The 21,513-nt window shown below is 38.3% G+C and overlaps 1 protein-coding gene across 1 annotated transcript; it reads right to left on the bottom strand.

Moving 5' to 3' along the window:
* Positions 1-2,098: 2,098 nt before the first annotated feature.
* On the bottom strand, positions 2,099-19,027 carry LOC127431946 (noelin-3-like). The gene is made up of 6 exons (XM_051682611.1): positions 18,846-19,027; positions 13,485-13,628; positions 9,474-9,629; positions 8,822-9,041; positions 4,767-4,873; positions 2,099-4,115 (listed from the first exon to the last, which is right to left on the bottom strand). The coding sequence occupies exons 1-6, from the start codon at positions 18,912-18,914 to the stop codon at positions 3,441-3,443; spliced, it is 1,371 nt and encodes a 456-aa protein (XP_051538571.1). The 5' UTR covers positions 18,915-19,027; the 3' UTR covers positions 2,099-3,440.
* Between the last annotated feature and the right edge of the window lie 2,486 nt (positions 19,028-21,513).

Here is a 21,513-nt window from a genome sequence, read left to right as displayed (position 1 = left end):
GCTTCAAGAAGTTGATGTCTTTCTAGTTGAGATCTGAGACTCCCAAGCTTGAGACTCAAATATGCTGCTGCAATATTCATGTTCATTTGCATAATCACATAAGTAATGATCTTCCTTAAAAAAAACAGACACCAATTCTGCATTAAGGACAGATGCTATCAGTTAAAGACAGATGTCTTAGATCATTGTTGGAGACAGATGTCTTCCTTTATGAGAGAGAGAGAGAAGCCAGATTGGTGTTATATATTTTTCCATTATTTTTGACTCAACATTTTCAGTCTACGTGAGAAAATTTATAAAATAAAAACAAGCTTCTAAAATTCACTGAAATGTGAGTTTTCTTTCTTTTTTTCTTTTTTTTATTTGTCCCCTCCCTTATGACATTTTTTTCACTCAGCCTTCATTTTTGGACTAGTCAGACAAGAGATTGCACCACTAAATGACCTAGGTGGAGAATAGATTTAAAGTATGATTGCATTACATAAAAAAAAAATCTTGGTTATTACGTGCTACTGATTTTAATTGAGACCCAAAATTTCATTTTGTGTGAGAATCAGTTACTCTTCACTTGATTCAAGTGTAATTGAAATTGTTGGCAGACTAACCCCCAGAAACCAAACCTCTATAAACATCTCATTTGATTTATATAAACAATTCCACAACTGTCATGTTTTGTGTGTGTGTGTGTGTGTGTGTGTGTGTGTGTGTGTGTGTGTGTGTGTGTGTGTGTGTGTGTGTGTGTGTGTGTGTTTTCAGTATGTTACAGAAAAAGTAAAAATGAGTCTAAAATATAATTGTCATATTTGGAATTTAAATTGTGCCTCAATGAAGAAATACAGCCCCAAAATGCATTTTACCACTTTAACAGTCACTGTTAGTTTATTGCTGGGGAGGTAAAAGTTATCAGACTTTATAGGCTTTATTTGTTTGATAATAAAGTAGCATTCTGAAAGCAAATTAAGTTAATATTCATTCATAGACATTGGTCTTCTGGTGAGCCATTAGCTTTATGCATTTGCGTAAGAGTCCTCACCATCATCGTTGCAACAGAGACCCATGGGATGTCTAGTGGTTTCCCAGTGAAGAATAAAATATAGTGTTTTTTTGGCCTAAAATATAGAGTACTGAATGTTCTGTAGTTTTGTAGGTATACAAAAGATAAGGAGAAATTATTAGATGGAAATAACGTAAAGGCATAATTCACCCAAAAATGAAAATTATATCATCATTTACTCACTCTCCTGTTGTTCCAAACCCAAATGAATTTTATTTAGTCTATGTAACACAAAATGAGAGGTTGGCCTCAGTGACCATTCACTTTCATTGCATCTTTCATTGCATTTTTCTAACATTCTGCCAAACTTCTCCTTTTGTGTTACACAAAAAAACAACAAAAAAACATATATATATATATATATATATATATATATATATATATATATATATATATATATATATACACACACACACACAGTTTGGAACAACATGAGGGTGAGTAAATGACAGAATTTTAATATTTGGGTGAACTATCCTGTTAAAATGACTTTAAATGAACTTTGTAATTACAATACTTGAAAACTAAAAAGCAATGCAATTTGACAGTTTCTGGAAGCAGGATATCAGTATTGCGAATATTCATATGAAATGCACTAGCACTGATAGGAGGAAACAGGAGTGTATTAAATCCCTGTGGGTGATGTATTCCCAGCGCTAAATTGATGGTGGTACAAGTGCATTTATATTCCCAGTGCCGCAGCAGTAAGGGAGGCTTGACACCGACATGAAGGAAGAGGAAATTGCTGAGACGACTTCGAATCATCCCCCCAGTTCCTATGCCCTTGATCTTGATTGAAAATGCCAATGGACAGCATTCAAAGTCATGAAGTGAGAAAGGTTCCTCGTAAATGAATGTGAATGTGACTGCAGACGGGTCACAATCATCAGCAAATTACCTCATTATAACCTCTGTAATTTCAGGCCGAATCCTGCTAAAATTGCCCTGTGTCTCATGCAGCCCTTTTCTGTTCTACTGCTGTGTCTGTTGTTTACATTTATGGATGTAGAATTATGGCTTCATTCTAGTTGATTTATTGTTTTGTTCTAGATTTAATATAAAATATTTCCTCTCACAGTGACAATGAATGTTACAATCGTTTACATAGGTTCATATTCAGATCTCTACAGTTTGTACAAATAAATCTGACACAACAGGAGATTACCAGGCAGGTCTGCAAAATTAAAGTCACCACATCACTAAGGAATATTAGAAAATAGGATTTTCAATTTTGATATACAAAGACCACATAACAAATAACAAATGACAAAAAATTCATGCGGTAGAGCAATCCGTCTGTGGCTCTTGTAGCGAAATATTGCAAGTAAGGCCAGATTTTCAGAGCAGCTAAAGTATGAGCAGATTAGGGGTGGGCGGTATGACCAAAATCTTATATCATGGTATGAGGAACTTCATATCATGGTAAGAGTATGTATATATATATATATCACAAAATACAAATCTTTGCTGGAAATTCAACACCAAAGTGTTTTATATATTACATATGTAGTATTGTGTCCTTTTTGATAATCTTAGTGACGAAAATCTCAATTACTTCATTATGATGGCTGCAAACCAAAATATAACCTTGTGCATGACAAATGAATAAAAAGTCTGACATCATTCAAAAACAGCTTAACATTTTGTAACACTTCATGAGCTGAGCCATGTTTGAAGCTGTTGTAAAATAGGCGACATCTGCACAGTGGCACATCAGTTTAATTTTATAACATTGCACCAAGTTTTGACGTTGCTTGGCAGCTGTAAACAACCAACAATTACACTATGGCCACATCCACACTAATCCGTTTAAGTTTGAAAACTTTGTTTTCAGTTTCCTAACATCATCATTTTCCAAAGTATGTGGTAATGGAGAACGTTTTAAAAAGTCTCAAGTCTTAAAAAAATGCTGTTTTAGTATGGATGAGAGGTGTAAACATAGCAAAATTAATGCATTTTCAAATGAAAATGTACAAGTGTGGAACTGTCTGCACTAGAAACGTCAGTCAGAGCTGTGGAGAGTTGGCTATATTTTTCTGCTTGGTGTCAAATTTTTAAAATTGCGCTGTGTTTATACTGCGCCATAAATGGTATAGCAGAATCTGTACTGGTTGACATATTTCCGTCATACCGCCCAACTCTAGAGCAGATGAATAAAAGAACTTCAAAATCATTCAGTTTATAATGTTATTCATCATCCTAGTCTTTCTGTGTGTCACAGATGCTCATTTAAAAACTGCAGTCTGTGGCAAATTTATGTTAAAGGTAATATGTCTCATTTGCTTTTGGAAAAACACACACAAAAAAAACATGAATGAGTAGAAAATAACAGCATAAAGTTAAACTGCATTGTTCTTTCTTCTTTGCTTAACCTTAAAGTCCATTTTTATTCATCTTCGGTTTTGATGACGTGGAAAAGCGTTACATTAAATATGACTTGGTGTCCATTGTTCCAGGCATAAAGTGCTCTTTCTCGAGCATTGTAATCAAGCATGGAGATGTGAAAGTACTGATTGTGGAATGGGATGTCTATGTACTCGTAAGTTGAGGTCTTTGTGTTGTAGGAATAATACACCTTAGCTCCGGTCAGGTGGGAATTGGTGATGTAGAGGATTCCACAGATCATGAATGACTCACCTGCGTTCCTTTTTGAGTATTCCGTGTTCCACGTCTGGAGAACTTCCAATGTCTGAGGTTCTAACTGAGAAATGACAATGTTTCCAGCGTTTTGATTGGTAGCATAAACGGCCCACAAACCCAGCTCATCAGCCATTAAATCAATGTCTGAGAAGCCCCCCCAAGTGTAGGGATAGACGTTGTGGAAGCCGGCATATTCCAGGGCACGCTGGGCAAGAACACGTCCGCTCTCAAAGCTGTATTTGACGATGATGTTGCTCTGTTCCTTATTGTAGTACAAGGAGCCGTTGTACACCACATGGTTGGTTCCAGCCCATTTAAAGGGAAGGTAATAGGTTCGCGATTCCAAGCCAGATACAAAGTCTGCTATGTTTTTGTACTCTCGTACCACCTTGCTGTTGGTGTACGTGTCCATATACCAAACCTGAAGCAAAATGACAAATATAGATTAAAATATGTAGTAGGGATGGGCACTCGGGTACTTGGAAGTGATTCAGTGATTGATCTTGAAAATAATGATCAATAATTATCAATCATGACATGACTTTTCACTAAATTCGAAATTTAGTGATAACTATACACAAAGTGTCAAAGAGGGGCCTTATTTTGAATTGTAAGCTTGATTATGTCATGATTTTCGCCGATGCCTTGTGGTCTTAATTATCACACCAACACAGTGAACCGTGACTTTCTGTTCGGGGCAGAGACAGTGCTTAACACTCGGGAGAAGCACACACTCTCCAGGCGAATTTCCATTTTTTAACTTTTTGTAAGAAACTATGTTATAACAACCTATAAAAAAGAATATATGAGACACTGAAACAACAACGAAATGAAAAGCAGCAGCCAAAGACATCTCGACAAGTACTCGAGTAATCACTTCCAGAACTCGAGTAGACAAAATAACCAAAATGCCGATCCCTACTATGTTGATGTGCTGCAAGATAAATTATTTCACTTGAGTTGCAAACAGGATGTTACAAATTCTGGTAAGGAGGAAAATTTATCAGGTATATGGCAGAACATTCATCACGCAGATGAAGAACGCAAGCAGTTCTACCCCTACGCAACTCACCCTGTTGTTTCTCGAAGATGCTAGTGGGTCGGTCATCCATGCGCCAAACCGAGTCCCAGATGTCTTTATAGTCTCAGGGCCTGTGATTTTCATTAATTTCCCACATGCTGGAAATAAAAAAACAATGAATTTCATCCTCCATTTTTTAAACTATTACATTCCTAAAAGCAATTTCATGACTTCTTAAGAGTATGGCCTTCTGTGCATATGAAAAATAAATAAAAAAATAACAGAACTCTTAATGATGTACTAGCTTAGTGCATCCAACCCCCACAACAGGATGCAATTATCAGATATATTAAAAACTTATTGTAACATCTGTTGAATTTGCCTAACCAGCTTATTAATATTGTAATGTTTTTAGCACATCTTAAGAATAACAGGTGCTATTTGATGAAGGTTAAAAACATTGTTATTTAATTGTTTGCTTGATATGTACTAAGAATAATCAGTAACACTTTACAATACGTTGCATTTGTTAACATGATTTAACAACATTATATAACATGAATTAACATTGAACAATTATTTTACAACAACTTTTACAACACTCATTAATCTTGGTTAATGTTAAATGTAAAATTAAATGTTGTATACATAAAAGTTAGTTGCATTATGAACTAACATGAACTAGCAATGAACAATTGCATTTTCATAAATTAACATTTTACCAAGATTAATGAATGCTGAAACATTTTTTGTTCATTTTTAGTGCATGATACCTAATGCATTTACTAATGTTAACAAATACAACCTTATTGTTAAGTCTAACTGAAAAATTTACTATCAGATAAGGACAAACTGGAGTCGGGTAAATCTTTTACTTAACTTTTTTAAATGGTTAAATTAGATACGTTTTTGTTTTAAATTAAGAATCACTTTGGAAATATTTTACAGACTGGACTAAACTTTACCATATGGAATATAAATCTGACTAAAACGTGAATGCACATTCTTTCTTTAGAAGGCCATATGGAAAACGTCCTGGTTACTTTCGTAACCTCCGTTCCCTGATGGAGGGAACGAGATGTCGTGTTGATGTAGTGACACTAGGGGTCACCCTTGGGAGCCCCAAACACCTCTGATCTTTGAGAAAAGGCCAATGGGAATTGGCGAGTGGAATTTGCATGCCACTCCCCCGGACATACCGGCATAAAAGGAGCTGGCTCGCAACCACTCATTCAGGTTTTGTGCTGAGGAGCCGAGACAAGGTCCCGGTCATTTCAGCAGGTAGTTCAGTGTTGTGGCAGGAGGGACACAACATCTCGTTCCCTCCATCAGGGAACGGAGGTTACGAAAGTAACCAGGATGTTCCCTATCTGTCACTCACTTGATGTTGTGTCGATGTAGTGACACTAGGGGTCCCTATATGAAATGCCACAACTAGCTGAACTGTGTTACGTGGACTGGCGGTGCGAGATGGGCAGACCATTGCGTGCCTCATAGCCAGCGAGCGTCGTACGGTCCCCTGCACCTTGGGGACAAGTCGACTGCCCAAAAATGGAGACAGGCTACCCCAGCCATGGCCTCTTCTCTTATTTTTTCTCCCCAAAAAAGAGTGGAAATAGATCGACTGGGGGCCATAAGTGTCCGCGTTGCGGGGTTGTCACTCCCAAGGGGAGGTGATGTGTGGAAATACGTCACATGGTCTTACCGAGTTTTGTCGACAGTGTCGCATGTGGAGAAGTCCCCGTGATAGGTCCTACCCAGAGGGGACGGAGCTCTATAAACACAGCAACCGGTGGCAGAGGGGACTCTGCCCAAGGAAGACGCGGGCTTACCAACAGGGAAATCGTCTCGCAGAAGATACATCACACGGGGTTACAGACAGGCAACCAGCGCATGTGGAGCACCTACCCCAGTACAGGGCCTACTAGCACACGTACAGTTTCTCCGCGATCTCGTCTGCCACAGGGCTAAGGAGGAAGGACATCCAGGTTCCATGGTCTCGTGAACATGGCTGGGGGGTAAAGGCGCACGTCTCCCCCTCCAGGAGGGGAAAGGCACTGTATGCAAGCGGTACACCCAGCCAGTTGTCCCACACACTTACCTGTTCATACCTGACAATATATGGGACGAAACCGGCTCAACTCGGAGATTGTAGAATCTCGCGAAGGTATTGGGTGTTGCCCAGCTCGATGCTCTACAGATGTCTGCTAAAGAGGCGCCATTGGTCAGGGCCCAGGAGGCCGCCACACTCCTGGTTGAGTGTGCTCATAGCCCCAAGGGGGGCAGCACGTCCTGGGCGTGATATGCCAATGCGATGGTGTCAATGACCCAGTGGGCGATCCTCTGTTTGGAGGCAGCGCTCCCTTTCCGCTGTCCTCCAAAGCAGACAAAGAGCTGCTCAGAGCCGTGACAGTGCATCCGCAGCGCTGTTGATGTCACCCGGGATGTGAGTGGCTCGCAACGACTTGAGTCGCTGCTGACTCCAGAGGAGGAGATGGCAGGCGTGTTGCAACATGCGACAGGAGCACAAGCCGCCTTGGTGGTTGATGTATGCTACCGTCGCTGTGCTGTCCATCCGGACCAACACGTGCTTGCCCTGGATCAACGGCCGAAGCCTCCACAGGGCGAGCAACACTGCCAGCAACTCGAGGCAGTTGATGTGCTAACGCAGTCGGAGCCCCGTCCAGGAGTCGGTGGCTGTGTGCCTGTTGCATACGGCACCCCAGCCTGACTTTGAGGCTTCTGTCGTGACGAAGACTCGCCTGGAGACCTGCTATAGGGGAACCCCTGCCCATAGAAATGCCAGGTCCGTCCAAGGGCTGAACAAGCGGTGGCAGATCGGCGTGATGACCACGCGATGTGCCCATGAAGCAGTCTCATATGCATCAGCCCAAGCGGTGTGACCGCCGCCGAGGACGCCATATGCTCCAGGAGCCTCTGAAATTGCTTCAGTGGGACCGCCGTTCTCCGCCTGAATGATTTCAGGCAGTTGAGCACCGACTACGCGCGCTCATTTGTGAGGAGTGCCATCATCCAGACTGAGTCTAACTCCAATCCGAGAAAAGAGCTTGCTCTTTTCCCAGTTGACCCGAAGCCCCAGTTGGCTGAGGTGCCTGAGCACCAGGTCCCTGTGCGCACACATAACAAATCCCGAGAGTGAGCTAGGATTAGCCAGTCTTCAAGATAGTTGGGGATGCTGATGCACACTTCCCTTAGCGGGGCAAGGGCTGCCTCTGCGACTTTCGTGAAGACACAAGGCGACAGGGACAGACTGAAGGGGAGGACCTTGTACTGGTACTCCCGGCCCTCGAAAGCAAACCGCAGGAAGGGCCTGTGTTGGTAAATCCGAGATATGGAAGTACGCGTCCTTCAGGTCTACTGCCGCGAACCAATCTTGATGCCGAATGCTTGCTAAAATGCGTTTCTGCATCAGCAACTTGAATGGGAGTCTGTGCAAGGCCCGGTTCAGTACTCGCAGGTCCAAGACTGTCCGCAACCCACCGCCTTTCACGTCGGCCTGCGACTGGGCGACCGCACCCGAAGGTGGGAGCCCAGCTGAGTCCTCAACGTCAGACTGGACGAGCCCGCTTTCCGATACTGCGATTGACAGCTCATCCTCTTCGCGACCTCCGAATGAGACTGCGAACTCGCCCTGAGACGAGCCGGCGGTCTCATCCCAGAATTCGACCAGGGCGAACGAGCGTGCTGGGAAAAAATACTCTAATGTTCACTAACATACTTTAACATATAACCATCCACATTTATATATCAACACCTTTTCTGTATATAGCAGTATTTATTATTCAGCTGGGCAGGGGCATGGTTACTCATTACATATGAGGTTAGCCAAATGTAACGGAGCTCATTTGCATGCATAAGTCTTAAAGGCAAAGTAGCATTAACAACCTGTTTAATTCTAAGATTCAATCAAAATCCTAAAAAATTGTGGAATATGCCCCTTTAATTTATGTCAATTGACAAAATTATCAGACATCATCAGGTTGTCAGGTTATTTGTTTTAATTGTTCATGTAAAGTGTGGGATAATTCCTCATAATAAAAATGTCATTTTTGACAACTGTGATTATTACTGTAGATGGCACTTACTGAGTTTGCTCATGCAGTTGCGTAGACGGCTGTCCAGACTGAGAACTCTCTGGTAGAGCTGCTCATAATCATAAGCTCCCAGTTCCTCCTGGATACCCGTCAGCACAGCAGACAGATTCCTGATTTCCTCTTTGAACTGAGAGATGAGCTTAGAATCTGTTTTGTACTGCTCTAACACAGGAATCAATGGCTGGAGTTCATCCATACGGTCCTTCAGCTCCTATTGACACATGCACACACACACACACACACACACACACACACACAAAAGGGTTGGTTTGAGGACATCTAACAGATGCAGCATTTTTTATACAGAGGTGATGCCTTTCAAATATTGAAGACTGCTTCAAAAATCCTCACAAATGAGCTCTTTACATGCTTCATTAGATTTGTGAGGACATTATTATAAAATTGACCTTCTCAAGTACAGCCAAGCCCATACATGAACACTGATGCTATTACGATTTACACATATTAGCTGCGGTAAACCTAATTTTAACTGTAGAAAAATATTCCATTTACAGTATGATGTTTTTGAGAAATTCTGTTATTAAACCTTTGACATTTAACATTTATAATGTTACAAACTGGATGCTGATGTTTGCATTTCCATCAGAATATCTTTGCAACTTCATATAGTTAAAAAACGTACCTTAAAGTTTCTAGCCATTATTGTTTTTCTATCCTCTTCGATCTGCCGGAATTTGGTCCGTAATCCTTTCATTTGATTTTCCATTTTCATGACATACTGGAAATCTCGCTGTGTCCGTAGGTTCAGAACTTCAATGGACTGAGACATGTTCTGCACCTGTGTTACAAAACCACATGTAAGGAAGCTTTACAAAACCCATCAGTTACTTAAAGGTAATGTGTGTAACTGTTTTGATGTTAAAATACTGTTTTTCTATTCCATGTTAATGTGCAGAGACAACTATAAGTAAGCTGTTCGTAGGTTGATTTCCTTAAAGGGATAGTTCACCCAAAAATGCAAATCCTCCAGTTATTAACTCTCATTTCATCCCAGATGTGTATGACTTTCTTCCTTCTGTTGAACACAAACAAAGATTTTTAGAAGAATATTTCAGCTCTGTAGGTCCATACAATGCAAGTGAATGGTGGCCAGTACTTTGAAGTTCCAAAAAGCATATAAAGGCAGCATAAAAGTAATCCACACTTATCCAGTGGTTCAATTCATGTCTTCAGAAGCGATATGATTGCTTTGGGTGAGAAACAGATACATATTGAAGTCCTTTTTTACTAACAAAAAGCTTTCACTTTCACATTCTTCTTTTGTTTTAGGCGATTCACATTCTTCGTGCATATCGCCACCGACTGGGCAGGGATGAGAATTTAGAGTAAAAAAGGACTTAAATATTGATCTGTTTCTCAAGCACACTTATCATATGGCTTCTGGAGATATGGATTAAAACACTGGAGTCGTATGGATTACTTTTATGCTGCTTTTATATACTTTTTGGACTTTCAAAGTTCTAGCCACAATTAACTTGCACTTGTATGGACCTACAGAGATTTTTTCTAAAAATCTTCATCTGGGATGGCATGGGGGTGAGTAAATGATGAGAAGATTTCACACTTTTATGCTGCTTTTTTTTTTTTCATTGGTTAAAATGTATTTTTGGTGAAAGGCAAAAAACAACCTGGGCATTCTGCTACATATTTCCTTTTGTTTTCAACAGAAAATAAAGTCAAATGTATTTAAGTGACATGAGGGTGAGTAGATGATGACTTTTCAACTTATAATCTTTTTTAGTGAACTATCCCTTTAATCTCAGCAGGTCTGAGTAAGAGATAATGGATGATATTTGAAAGCACATCACTGTTTTCAGACTCTATGGATAAACTGACTTAATTAATAAATTTTTTAAAAGGGTCTGATCAGACTAACACTGAGCGGTCACTCCAATCTCAAGGTGTTTATTCCCATCAAGCGTTCTGATTAGCTTCCTTGATGGGAAGAGAGAAGCAGAAATCCATGAATCATGAATGAGAGGTGTTCTCGGTAGACTTGCGGTTTCTTTGAGGCTATAGGGAAAATGGAGGCGTTAATAAGCGTACATATCAATATTAACAGCAGTCGGGCTCCTGCTGGATTGAGGCATGTATCATTTATCATAAAATCAGGTATTAATAACCTTCATTAAATCAGCCTCTCGCTAACGCAGTGGAAGTACCAATTTTCAATTGCACTGAAGTATACTGTATGTGTGTGTATGTGTTTGAAAGTCCTAAGTGGGAATGAGACTGATAAAAGGGGATAAAACAAATGGGGGGAGGGAGAAATATACATTGTGTGATGAGAGAATGGAAAAGAGGAAAAGAGGGAACGAGTGTGTGCTTAATATGTCACAGTATTAGTGGTGGGCTACAGTAGCTTCTGAAATGTGTGAGTCCTTCAGGCTAAACAGTACATTAGTTGGCCACACAATATATTCAAGACAAATGGTGGCTGTGTGTGTGTGTGTGTGTGTTTCTGACAGAGCAAAAATAAGGCAAGAGAGAAATATGCAGAGATTAAATGAAAAAACTGTTAGTATATAATAGAGCTGGGCGATATTTTGAACATTCATGATACATTTGCAATGGTTTTGTTGGCTATATAAAACTAAACAACATTGTGAACATCTCCATGACTTTAATGGGCTTTTTATTTGGCCATTTAAATGTATAGTTCACCCAAAAATCTAAATGTTCATCATTTACTCCATGTTGTTCCAAACCTGTATGACCTTCTCTCTTCCATGGAACATAAAAGGTGAATTTTTATAGAATTTCCTGGCCAATCTTTTCCATAAAATGAAAGTGAACAGGGACTCAAAATGACAAAAAAAGCACCATAAAAGTATCTTTAAAGTGCCCCACATGATTTGTGTGCTCTATTCCAGGACTTCTGAAGCTATACAATAGCTTTGTGTGAGAAACACACTGAAATTTAAGGTCAAGTCATTTTTATTTGTATAGCTCTTTTCACAACACACATCGTTTCAAAGCAGCTTTACAGAAAATCATGCATGTAAAACTGTAATATCTATAATGTCTTAGAGTTATCATTGTGTAGATTAAATATGATTGTAAATTGTGTATAAAAAATAATTTATTAAATAATTAAATAATAATTTTATTTAGAACCCCAGTGAGCAAGCCGAAGGTGACTGTGGCAAAGAACACAAAACTCCATAAGATGTTGGTTAATGGAGAAAAATAACCTTGGGAGAAACCAGGCTCTGTGTGGAGGCCAGTTCCCCTCTGGCTAACATCATGAACATAATGCCAATATTAGTTATTTGTGTGCAGTGCAAGTCATGGTTTCAAATGATTAAACTAAGTAAGTGTTAAGGGCCAGTGTTTAAACAAAGATTTTGTAAGAACTGTAAGATTAATGACTAATATCTTTGAAGTTCATCATGGATTAACTGCAGAAGTTCACATAGATGTATTATCTTTTGTTAGTTGGCCGATGAAGGCTTTTGTTGGCAATTGATAGCCTATGTATTCCATTTTAAAAAAATTAAAAGTGTAGCCCATCATTAGACCAAGGTGATGCACGCAGAGATCAGTGAGGTGCATCGCAGTTCATGGCGTCAATCACTGATAATCTTCCCACCACCAAAACTCTGAAATGGACTACAGAAGTCGAATGGGCAACAAAAATTATTTGTCAACACTATGTAATGCCTTTAATGCTCTTGGGCTCATATTGGAAATTGTGACCAAATGGCATTAACATCAGTGTTGACAGGTTTGATTTAAGAGCTACCGAGTAAGGAAACTGTAATTAATATACTTTTTGGACTAATTTTTATGGTAATTTAATTTTTATTTTTGCCATTTTGGAGCTTGACAAAACCATAGCCTTTAAAGAAATAGTCTGGGTTCTATACAAGTTAAGCTCAATTGACAGAATTTGTGGCATAATGTTGATTACCACAAAAATATAATTTCGACTTGTCCCTAAAAAAGGCAAAAATCAAGGTAACAATGAGGCACTTACAGTGATAAGTTTATAATTTAAAAAAGCACTTACATTTAATTCTACTGTTAAAACTTGAGTATTATTTGATCTGTAAAGCTGTTTAAATCTTCACTTTTACTGTCGATTTAGGGTTTAAGGGTTTATGGCATAACGTCATCATGGCAACAAAGATGTAAAAATTGCATTTAACCTTATACAGAAAAGGTTAGTAAGCGATGTTATCACACTAAAATCATGTCGACATGCCTATTTTTTTACATCTTGTGGCTATACTTTTGAAACAGTGACTATTGTAACATTTATGGATTGCCCCCATTCACTTCCATTGTAAGTGCCTCATTGTAAATAAAAGTCTAAATAAATTTTTGTGGTAATCAACATTATGCCACAAATGCTGTCGATTGAGCTTAACATGGAAAAGAGTGGCCAGTATATTCTTCAATATTCCTCCTTTTGTGTTCCACAAAAGACAGTGAGTAAGTTTAGTAATACCTAAACTTGTCTGAAGCGTTAACAGTACTCTTGCTACTTTGCAAGCATGGTTGTTTCTTGAAATGTAAATATAGTTGTTGTTTTTTTTTGTTTTTTTTAGCTGTTGTCTGATCACAGTTTTTTGGAAACCCTTCAGAAGAAGACAGAAGGAGACAAATAAAATGTGTTTATGCATGAGACCTTCTCCAGCAGCTGTCGGAGCTGTCTGCTCTTGGCATCCCTGGAGCAGAGGTTTTGTTCTGGTGCGACCACAGTGCAGATACAGCGTCCATCCGCATCCTGAGCCGAGCTGTACACCTGCCATCCCTCTTTTGGACCAATCGTCTGCAGACACACACACACACACACACATAAATACATTTGTTTTATTGTCATGGATAGGACATACCATTGACATCTATTTTTACAATGAGCTAATTATATTTTCTATCTCCTAACCCTCTCACTAAACCTCACAGAAACCTCTTTACATTTGTTTTTTTTTTTTTCATTAAAGTGTTAGTTCACCCCCAAATTTAAATTCTGTCTTCATTTGCTCAACAATTTCTTTCTTCTCCAGAACCCTTAAGGATATGTTCAGAAAAATGTGTCCAAGCTCCTCTGTCCCTGGTCACTATTCACTTTTATTGTCATTCTTTTCCATACAAGGAAAGTGAAAATTGACTAGGGATAGAGCAGCTTGGACATTCTGCTAGATAAATTATTTCGTGACAAGAGTAAAATTCATACAGTTTTTTATTTATTTATTTATTTATTTTTTATCCCTGTAATACATTATTTCATATGTTTTAAAGACATTTTCCTTGTGAGAACATTGGCTAGTCCCCACAATGTAGCTGATTTCATGTTTTACTGTAACTGAAGAGACATTTGGTCCCCACAATGTAGACCAAACCTGACTTTGATACACACACTTTAACTTATCAGTATTACACTCACATTTACTTTTCTGACTGTTTGTTATAGATAGAATTTTTTTTTGATGCGAGTATTTCAACCCCTGAGCAAATTCAAAGGTACGTCATTTATAAATCCTTTCTCTTGTGCAGCCTTGATATCACCATTAACAAGAAGGCTACCACAGGAATACTAAAACCCAGTGTTATCTTTAATATTGAAAGATGTGAAGTCCTTACTAACAGTTAAACACATGCTTCAGAGCCATAACAGTCAAGCAGACCTGCCATTGCACCCCAGACAGCAGTTTCTTGAAAGATGAATGAAGTAAATTGCTTAGCTGGACTGAAAAGTCAAGGAGGTCACACTATACAGCCACTTTTATTTATTGGAAATCTGTCTAATGCTGGACCTGAGGACCCGTGATATCATGAAGGTGTGTGTGTTTCTATCAGTCAGTGTAATGCCTATGTTCTCGCATTCTAACCCACTTGTACTGTAACTGATCCAATTCCCTGGCTTTGATGACTGAGAGTTGATATGCGAGACATAATTGTGTGCTCGACAGAGCCACAAAGAGCAAAAACAAACAGGGCTTGAAAAACAAACAAAAAAACTGAACAGGAAGAAAGAATTGGGCTGGAGAAGGAAAGGGTAGTGGATTGGAATGTTTTTGAGGATTCACCTGAGAGGACAAACTGATAAGCTTCCCATATGAGGTTAAAGGCATCCCATGTCATACATGCGTGCGCGCACACACACACACACACACACACACACACACACTCACACACACTGAATTTACTGCCGCCATCCATCCTCTATTTCTTTCTACTACTCTCACTGAATTTCTCTCACTTTTCTGCCCATGTATATATATGTTATTGGAGAAACAAGGATGTGTGTGTGTGTGTGTGTGTGTGTGTGTGTGAGAGAGAGAGAGAGAGATGGAGTGTGTGCGATCACCTGTTGATGATGCTGTAGTGTGTTAGTCAGCTTTCTGAAGATAATGTTATTTTGGTGAAATGCATCCTATTTTCTCAGTGGTAAAATAGCCGTCCAAGTGGGGGTATTCATCCCTATTTTGCGGTAGCCGGTGCGCAAGAATCATTCACTATAGACACCGCGATCTCCTCCGCCATTTTGTCCTCTCCAATGTGATAAGTCCGGTAAGAGGTAACCTTGAGTTTGTGTAATTAATCAGTCTGTTGTGTCTCTCAGCTGTGATGAGCATTAACGCTGAAGTTGTTAGTTTAAAGCCGTTTAAAGCTATTTCCTATATTATATGTAATGTATAAAATGTAAAGAGACAGATGGCTCTTAACAAATATATAGTAGAGAGAGAGACAAAAAGAGACACAGAGAGAGCGGGGTCCAAAATTGAAATGTGTGACCACATTGAAATTTTAGATTTTTTTTCTCTCATTTAAAACAGATAAATAGACATTGTAATGTTTTTGTTTTTTGTTTTATTATTTTTTTTAATTACAAATAAAATAGATAAATAATAAGATTCTTCGCTATTTCTAGGTCGTTAATCAAATGGAAGAAAATTGTTGACCATGTTAACCTATTTACAAAAGGTCAGATATCCTAGCTTCCATTGAAGCCCAGAAGATGCTCTTTAGAACATTCAAATCGTGTTGAGATAACATGGATCATCAGGTTTTGCACAAACTTGTGGAGTCCATGCAAGCTCAGGAATTAAAGCAACAGGGGGACATGCCATGTACTAAGAAAATCATAAATTTGTGTTTTTCACTCAAACTGATAACAAGCTGATAGTATAATTTGTAATACAAAATGATATAAAAATATTAAATTTATATTATATTAAAATTAACAACTTTTATTTCAAATATATTAAATAAAAAAAAATATATTAAAATAGAACAGTGCAAAAAAGAAGCATTTTCAGTAGTGGTCTCTGACATTTTGACCCTGCTGTACAATCGCATATGGGCACACACATTCAAACACACACTAAACTAAACTAATATGCATAGGCAGCAATGTTTTCTGTAATAGAGTAATTTATGCCAAAATGCTATATGTGTAAGGTAAAGATTATATGTATACCTTGCATACAAACATCAGCTGTATTTCACCAATGGCTTTCAGTTTTTAAATGACGGATTATTTAACAGTCACACAGAGTATGACATGTCCACATCCATTTTACATTATTTTTGATGGCAAAAACAAATAACGCCAACCAGACAGAAAGTGAGATCTGAAAATAAAGCATATATAACTATTACAGGACATAGAGGAGTACATTGACTACTATTGATCATATCTTTTAAAAGGCACATTTCTGTCCTAATGGAAATCACTATGTTTTTGACTGTGTCTGTTATGAGACATTTTAAATCATTTATGCCTGAACAACGTTTAAAGGCCTAATGTGTGTCCACACCTGTTTGTTAATAGGGCTGCTCACATACTAGTAAATGCTGGGGTTTGCATTTGATATTTGTACTGCACAGCAGAGAAAGCAGTCCTATACTGTTCCATTCTTATCAGTATATGGTGCTGTCATGCTTTGCATCAAGCACTGATATAAACAACACCTGTTTGAGAATTAAAAGGCTTTCATCTGCTGCTTGTATTATTTATTACCACAGTAAGAATTCTTAACCTCTTGCTGGTGGCACTGAGGTTAGTGATACACTGTGTTAATGCATGAGAACAAAAGATTAACTGAATGCTATTTCTTCCTACCTTCCTTCCCTCTTTCCTTCCTTCCTTCTGCATGCAAGCACTGTATACATTTCTTGCAGTTTGCTACTGCAGTGTTTACCTGTGCTCATGATACACAATTTTATGTATCACTCATTTTTAGTGTGCTCCATCTATATGGGAGGGGACAGAGTACCTACAGACAAACTAGAACAGCAAATTTGGTTTTATCAGATGGCAAGAAAGAAAAAAATCAGAGAAATTGTCAGTGTACCAGTGCTCTGACCTCTAGATCATATCTCAATATCTGAGTACTTCTTAAAAAGAGAACTAGAGAGATCGAGGCATAGGGAGATAAAAGTGACTTTGCTTGATCAGTCATGTGTATTAACTCTCAGCGATACATCTGTCTCAAATGTTTAGATATTCACAATGCAAGTTAAGAAACATAAAGAAACAAAGATCATCGGTTGACCTTAGTAACTTGCGCACACAAAAATCACCTGCAAACACACTATCCTGCCTCCCAATTCACAAAGACAATATTTATTGAAACAAATAGGTTTTATGATGTCTGGAATACCACCCACAGAGCTGTGTCCCCTAGGTGTGTAGTGCAATTTGTCCCCATAAAAACAGCATTTCAGACATGTCAAATTAATCATCATGAATCACTCATCCCATGAGCAATAACAATGTAATTAGAAGCCCATCAAGCTGCCATCCATTCACATTTATAGAGCAAAAAAGAAACCAAACAGCCCTCCTGCTGGGGGTCTATGGAGATTTGCATGTATTTTTTGTCTTCACTAAATTGAAGACTTCATATCTAAACAAACAATGATCCCGCTTGACATTAGTGGTCCTGTTACATAGTAATTACATACTAATTACACAGTATATACATAGTAATACTAATGAACTACAAGAAATTCTTTAGAGGAGCTGCTTGTTAATGTTAATGTGTGCACTACAATATTGATAGCAAGCTTTATGACTGCTCTGGTAAAGTCAAAAAGGTGCACGGCACAGAAGCACTATGTTTTCCAATGGCCAAACCATTTGTCAGTCAAAAGCAATTCACTGTTTATTTCATGCAGACATTGCATGTATGTCTCTGTGTAATTAGTTCACTTCAGCACCACGGCAGTGTGGACAGCTCCTCTCCGCCTATGACTAAACGACTTCCGTGAAGTTGACACCCCACTAAACATCTAAAGCACATCACTGCACACATTTTAGCACTTGTTACATTTGTGACGTTGTATTTTTTGCATTAATACTTCGAGTCTCTCTAAATGAAAATACTGAGGAGTTTATTTTTTCACATCGCTGAATAAAAGCCTTGAACAACCTCCGAAGTAGAATTTTATTTATTTATTTTAATTTACAGTGGACGGCAATGGACCAGAATTAAGCAATACACAATTATAAAGACTGGCGGGTATAATAAATTAAGTGTTGCTTCTTAACTATTTAAACGTTGGTGACGATGTTAGAAAACCCCACACTAATCATATTCCGATGAATATTTGCTGCACATATCACTTTATGCGTCTACAAGTCACTAATACATTCTTATCAAAACAGTAAAACACACAGAAACACAAACGATGCTGCATGCTGGAAAATGGCAATAGAAAATCCCTAAACCAAACTTTATTATCAGTGCATCTTAAGTGCTGTGGCATATTTATTTCCCTGCAACACGTTTGTAATACATAACATATGTGATATGACATAACGATATAACACTGCGGTATCAAGTCTTTGAAAACCAAATGAAATTATAGTCAAAACAAGCTCATTGGAGGCAGTAGCAGACAACTTATTATACATATTTCATTTATTTTATTTCATTTATTCATAATACGCTGTTTATTAACACTATAATAATAACAAGAACAAAGAAATGCGTTATCTTTACATCTTTATGATTGCAACTAATCACCATGAACTTACTGATGATGGATACAGTCCGAAGACAATCAGGAAAAGCAGGGGATTTAATGCACCGAAAAGAACAATCATGCTGTCACGGTTCACTATCGCAGTTTTCTTGCGTTAATATCACCTCCTCGGCGTGAGAACCGTCGGCGTAGCTGCTGGCAGATGATGCCCGAACCGAACAGGGCGGATAGATCCACATGCATTACCCTGCTGCTTCGCCGCGCGAGCTTCCCGCGTGCAGCCAATACTGAGCGCGCACTACCCAAAGTTACGACCGCACGCGCATGAGGATTCAGCAGACAGTGCGCGAGAACGTCCAAAACTGTCAGTGCACGTGAGATTGAGACCTTCACAACGGATGTGACATCATTTGATGATTCAGTCAGGTTCTTTGTTGCCCAAACGTTAACTTGTTGACCAACGTTTTGGGTTATGAAACCACTGCAGCCATCAACCACACATATTGTTTCAATGCAACATGAGAAGTGTGAGCTAGAACCTGTTTCATCTGCAATTGCATATGTAAGCTACAGACTTGGGGTCCTAAAGTCTGAGACCATATTTAAAAATTTGACATTTATTCATTTAAACCTGGAAATAAATTTGGACAAACGTTAAACTAAGTTATGATGTGACATTTATTTAAGATTCGTCACCATATCTAAGTTATTTTTCCAAAGTAGAACATTTAACTCTTTTAAATATGCACTATTAATCTTAAATTCATTTTTAAATGAAAGTTTTTATTCAAATTGTTATGTTGATTGTATAATTTGTTGTTGATTATTATTACCCTCCTGAGATCGGAGCGTGACTGCAGCATGCATTTCCCATTTCCCTTTTTGATTTGTAACTAGTAGCACTTACTAAACAAGCAAAATAAAAAAAAATAAAAAAATGTCTAGAGCAAATAGTTTTCCTAAAACATGTGGACATATGTGGACATATGTGAACACATGTGGACAGCGAGACTACGTTGTGAAATTTTACATAATACAGATTTTTTTTTCATCAAATTGTTTATGATGTTTCCAGGAGTGTTGGTTATTTATGTTTTTGAGACTTTACAGACATTACAGCTGATTTTCTGTAAAGCTGAATAAATCATTCTTATTCAAAGTATATATAAAAATGTATATTAAAATGAGGCTAAATGACCCACAGATGTGTTAGAGCTGAAAGTTATTCAAAATAACTAACATGTTTTTTCTTCTTTTGAGGAAATGCGGTGCCAGTGTCCACAAATGTAGACATCATGTTTATCAGTGTGTTGACGTACCAAAAAAATGAACGGATTTTTTAAAGCGGCATATCAAACGAAACTAGAGGCACTACACTTTACAACCAAACAGGTTTCAATGAAAAAACTTTCTTACCAAAGGCACTTTTGTTGGGGCTTTGTCTGTAGGAGCACTTCAAGGAAATTGATGACATGCTGTTGTCACGTGACTCGTTGTGGCAGAAGTTAATTCATTAAATGACAGTCTAGAGATTTGTGAACAGTATTCAATCAGTTTATATTCATTTAGATAATGCCTTGCATATGGAAAAGCCAAAATACAATGTCCACGCATGTGGACGCGGGTCACATGAGGTTAAATAAGAAATATGCTAAATAGAAGCATGCTTAGCTACTCGTGGTCTCATACTTTTGTTTAGAATTTGCTTTATTGTTGAGAACGAACAATACCAAAAATCTTCCAAAGACTCCAGAATCTGTTTAAGGAATGTCCATTAAGTAAATGGTTTGAATCAGGGTTGAACTAAATGAGGCAGAAGCTGGTTGTTCACCACAACAGCCTCCAGGCAACATTGTCGCAATATACACTAACACTCCAGTGGGTATTCTTTTAAGATCAGGCCATAAATTGTTCAGCTAACTACTGATACTTTTTAAATTTTTAACCACCTCACTAACCACTCACTTTTTTGCGAATGTTAGACCCATCAGTTAATAATACAGCCAAAAGCATAAATAGACCTTACTCTGGACTCACGTAGAGCTGGCAGGATTTTTATGAGTGAACGCTTTCTATAAAAATTGGCAGCTTTGTTAAAAGAACAGCCCAAAACACCAACTACCAATAATGAATACTAAAAGAGTTACAGAATGATGGTTTCCATGAGGAAAGTTCTTGATTTACTTTCAGACTGATATTATCAGCTGAATCCTGTTATCAAAGGTTGATTGTCAGATGATTTTGTCCACACACAGCAAATCCCCTTTGCCGGCAAATTATGCTCAGTAAACAATTTGAGTTCATTGCTGGTGGATGCTCTTGTTTGTGGATGGTAAATTGGAGAAATTCTCATCACGGTTTTATTTGCACACACAGCCTTCTGTGAGAAAACAAAGTCAAGTGTTTGAAAATGAGCTTTTGTTGAATCTTTCTCAACATGTTTATGTAAAACTTATTGTAATTTGCCCTTTCAGATTTCCCTTGCATAATTCATAAGTTTATCAGAGGACTCCATAAAATTGTTTACTTTTTCTAATGACTAAGAGACGGTATTGTTACTTACGAATTCACCTCCTGCTTGTCTTCTCCTCTTCAGTCAGCTAGTTGTATTTCCCCCCCATATTTATTTATGACCATGTCCAAGTAAACTGATACCATTATAAAACAAGATTTGCATTTACTGAAAATACAAGTGCTTGTAAGGTAGCAAAAGAATAGTG

This window comes from Myxocyprinus asiaticus, chromosome 41, assembly GCF_019703515.2.
Source record: "Myxocyprinus asiaticus isolate MX2 ecotype Aquarium Trade chromosome 41, UBuf_Myxa_2, whole genome shotgun sequence".
NCBI classification, from domain to species: domain Eukaryota; kingdom Metazoa; phylum Chordata; class Actinopteri; order Cypriniformes; family Catostomidae; genus Myxocyprinus; species Myxocyprinus asiaticus.
This window is presented reverse-complemented; position numbering and strand designations above follow the sequence as displayed.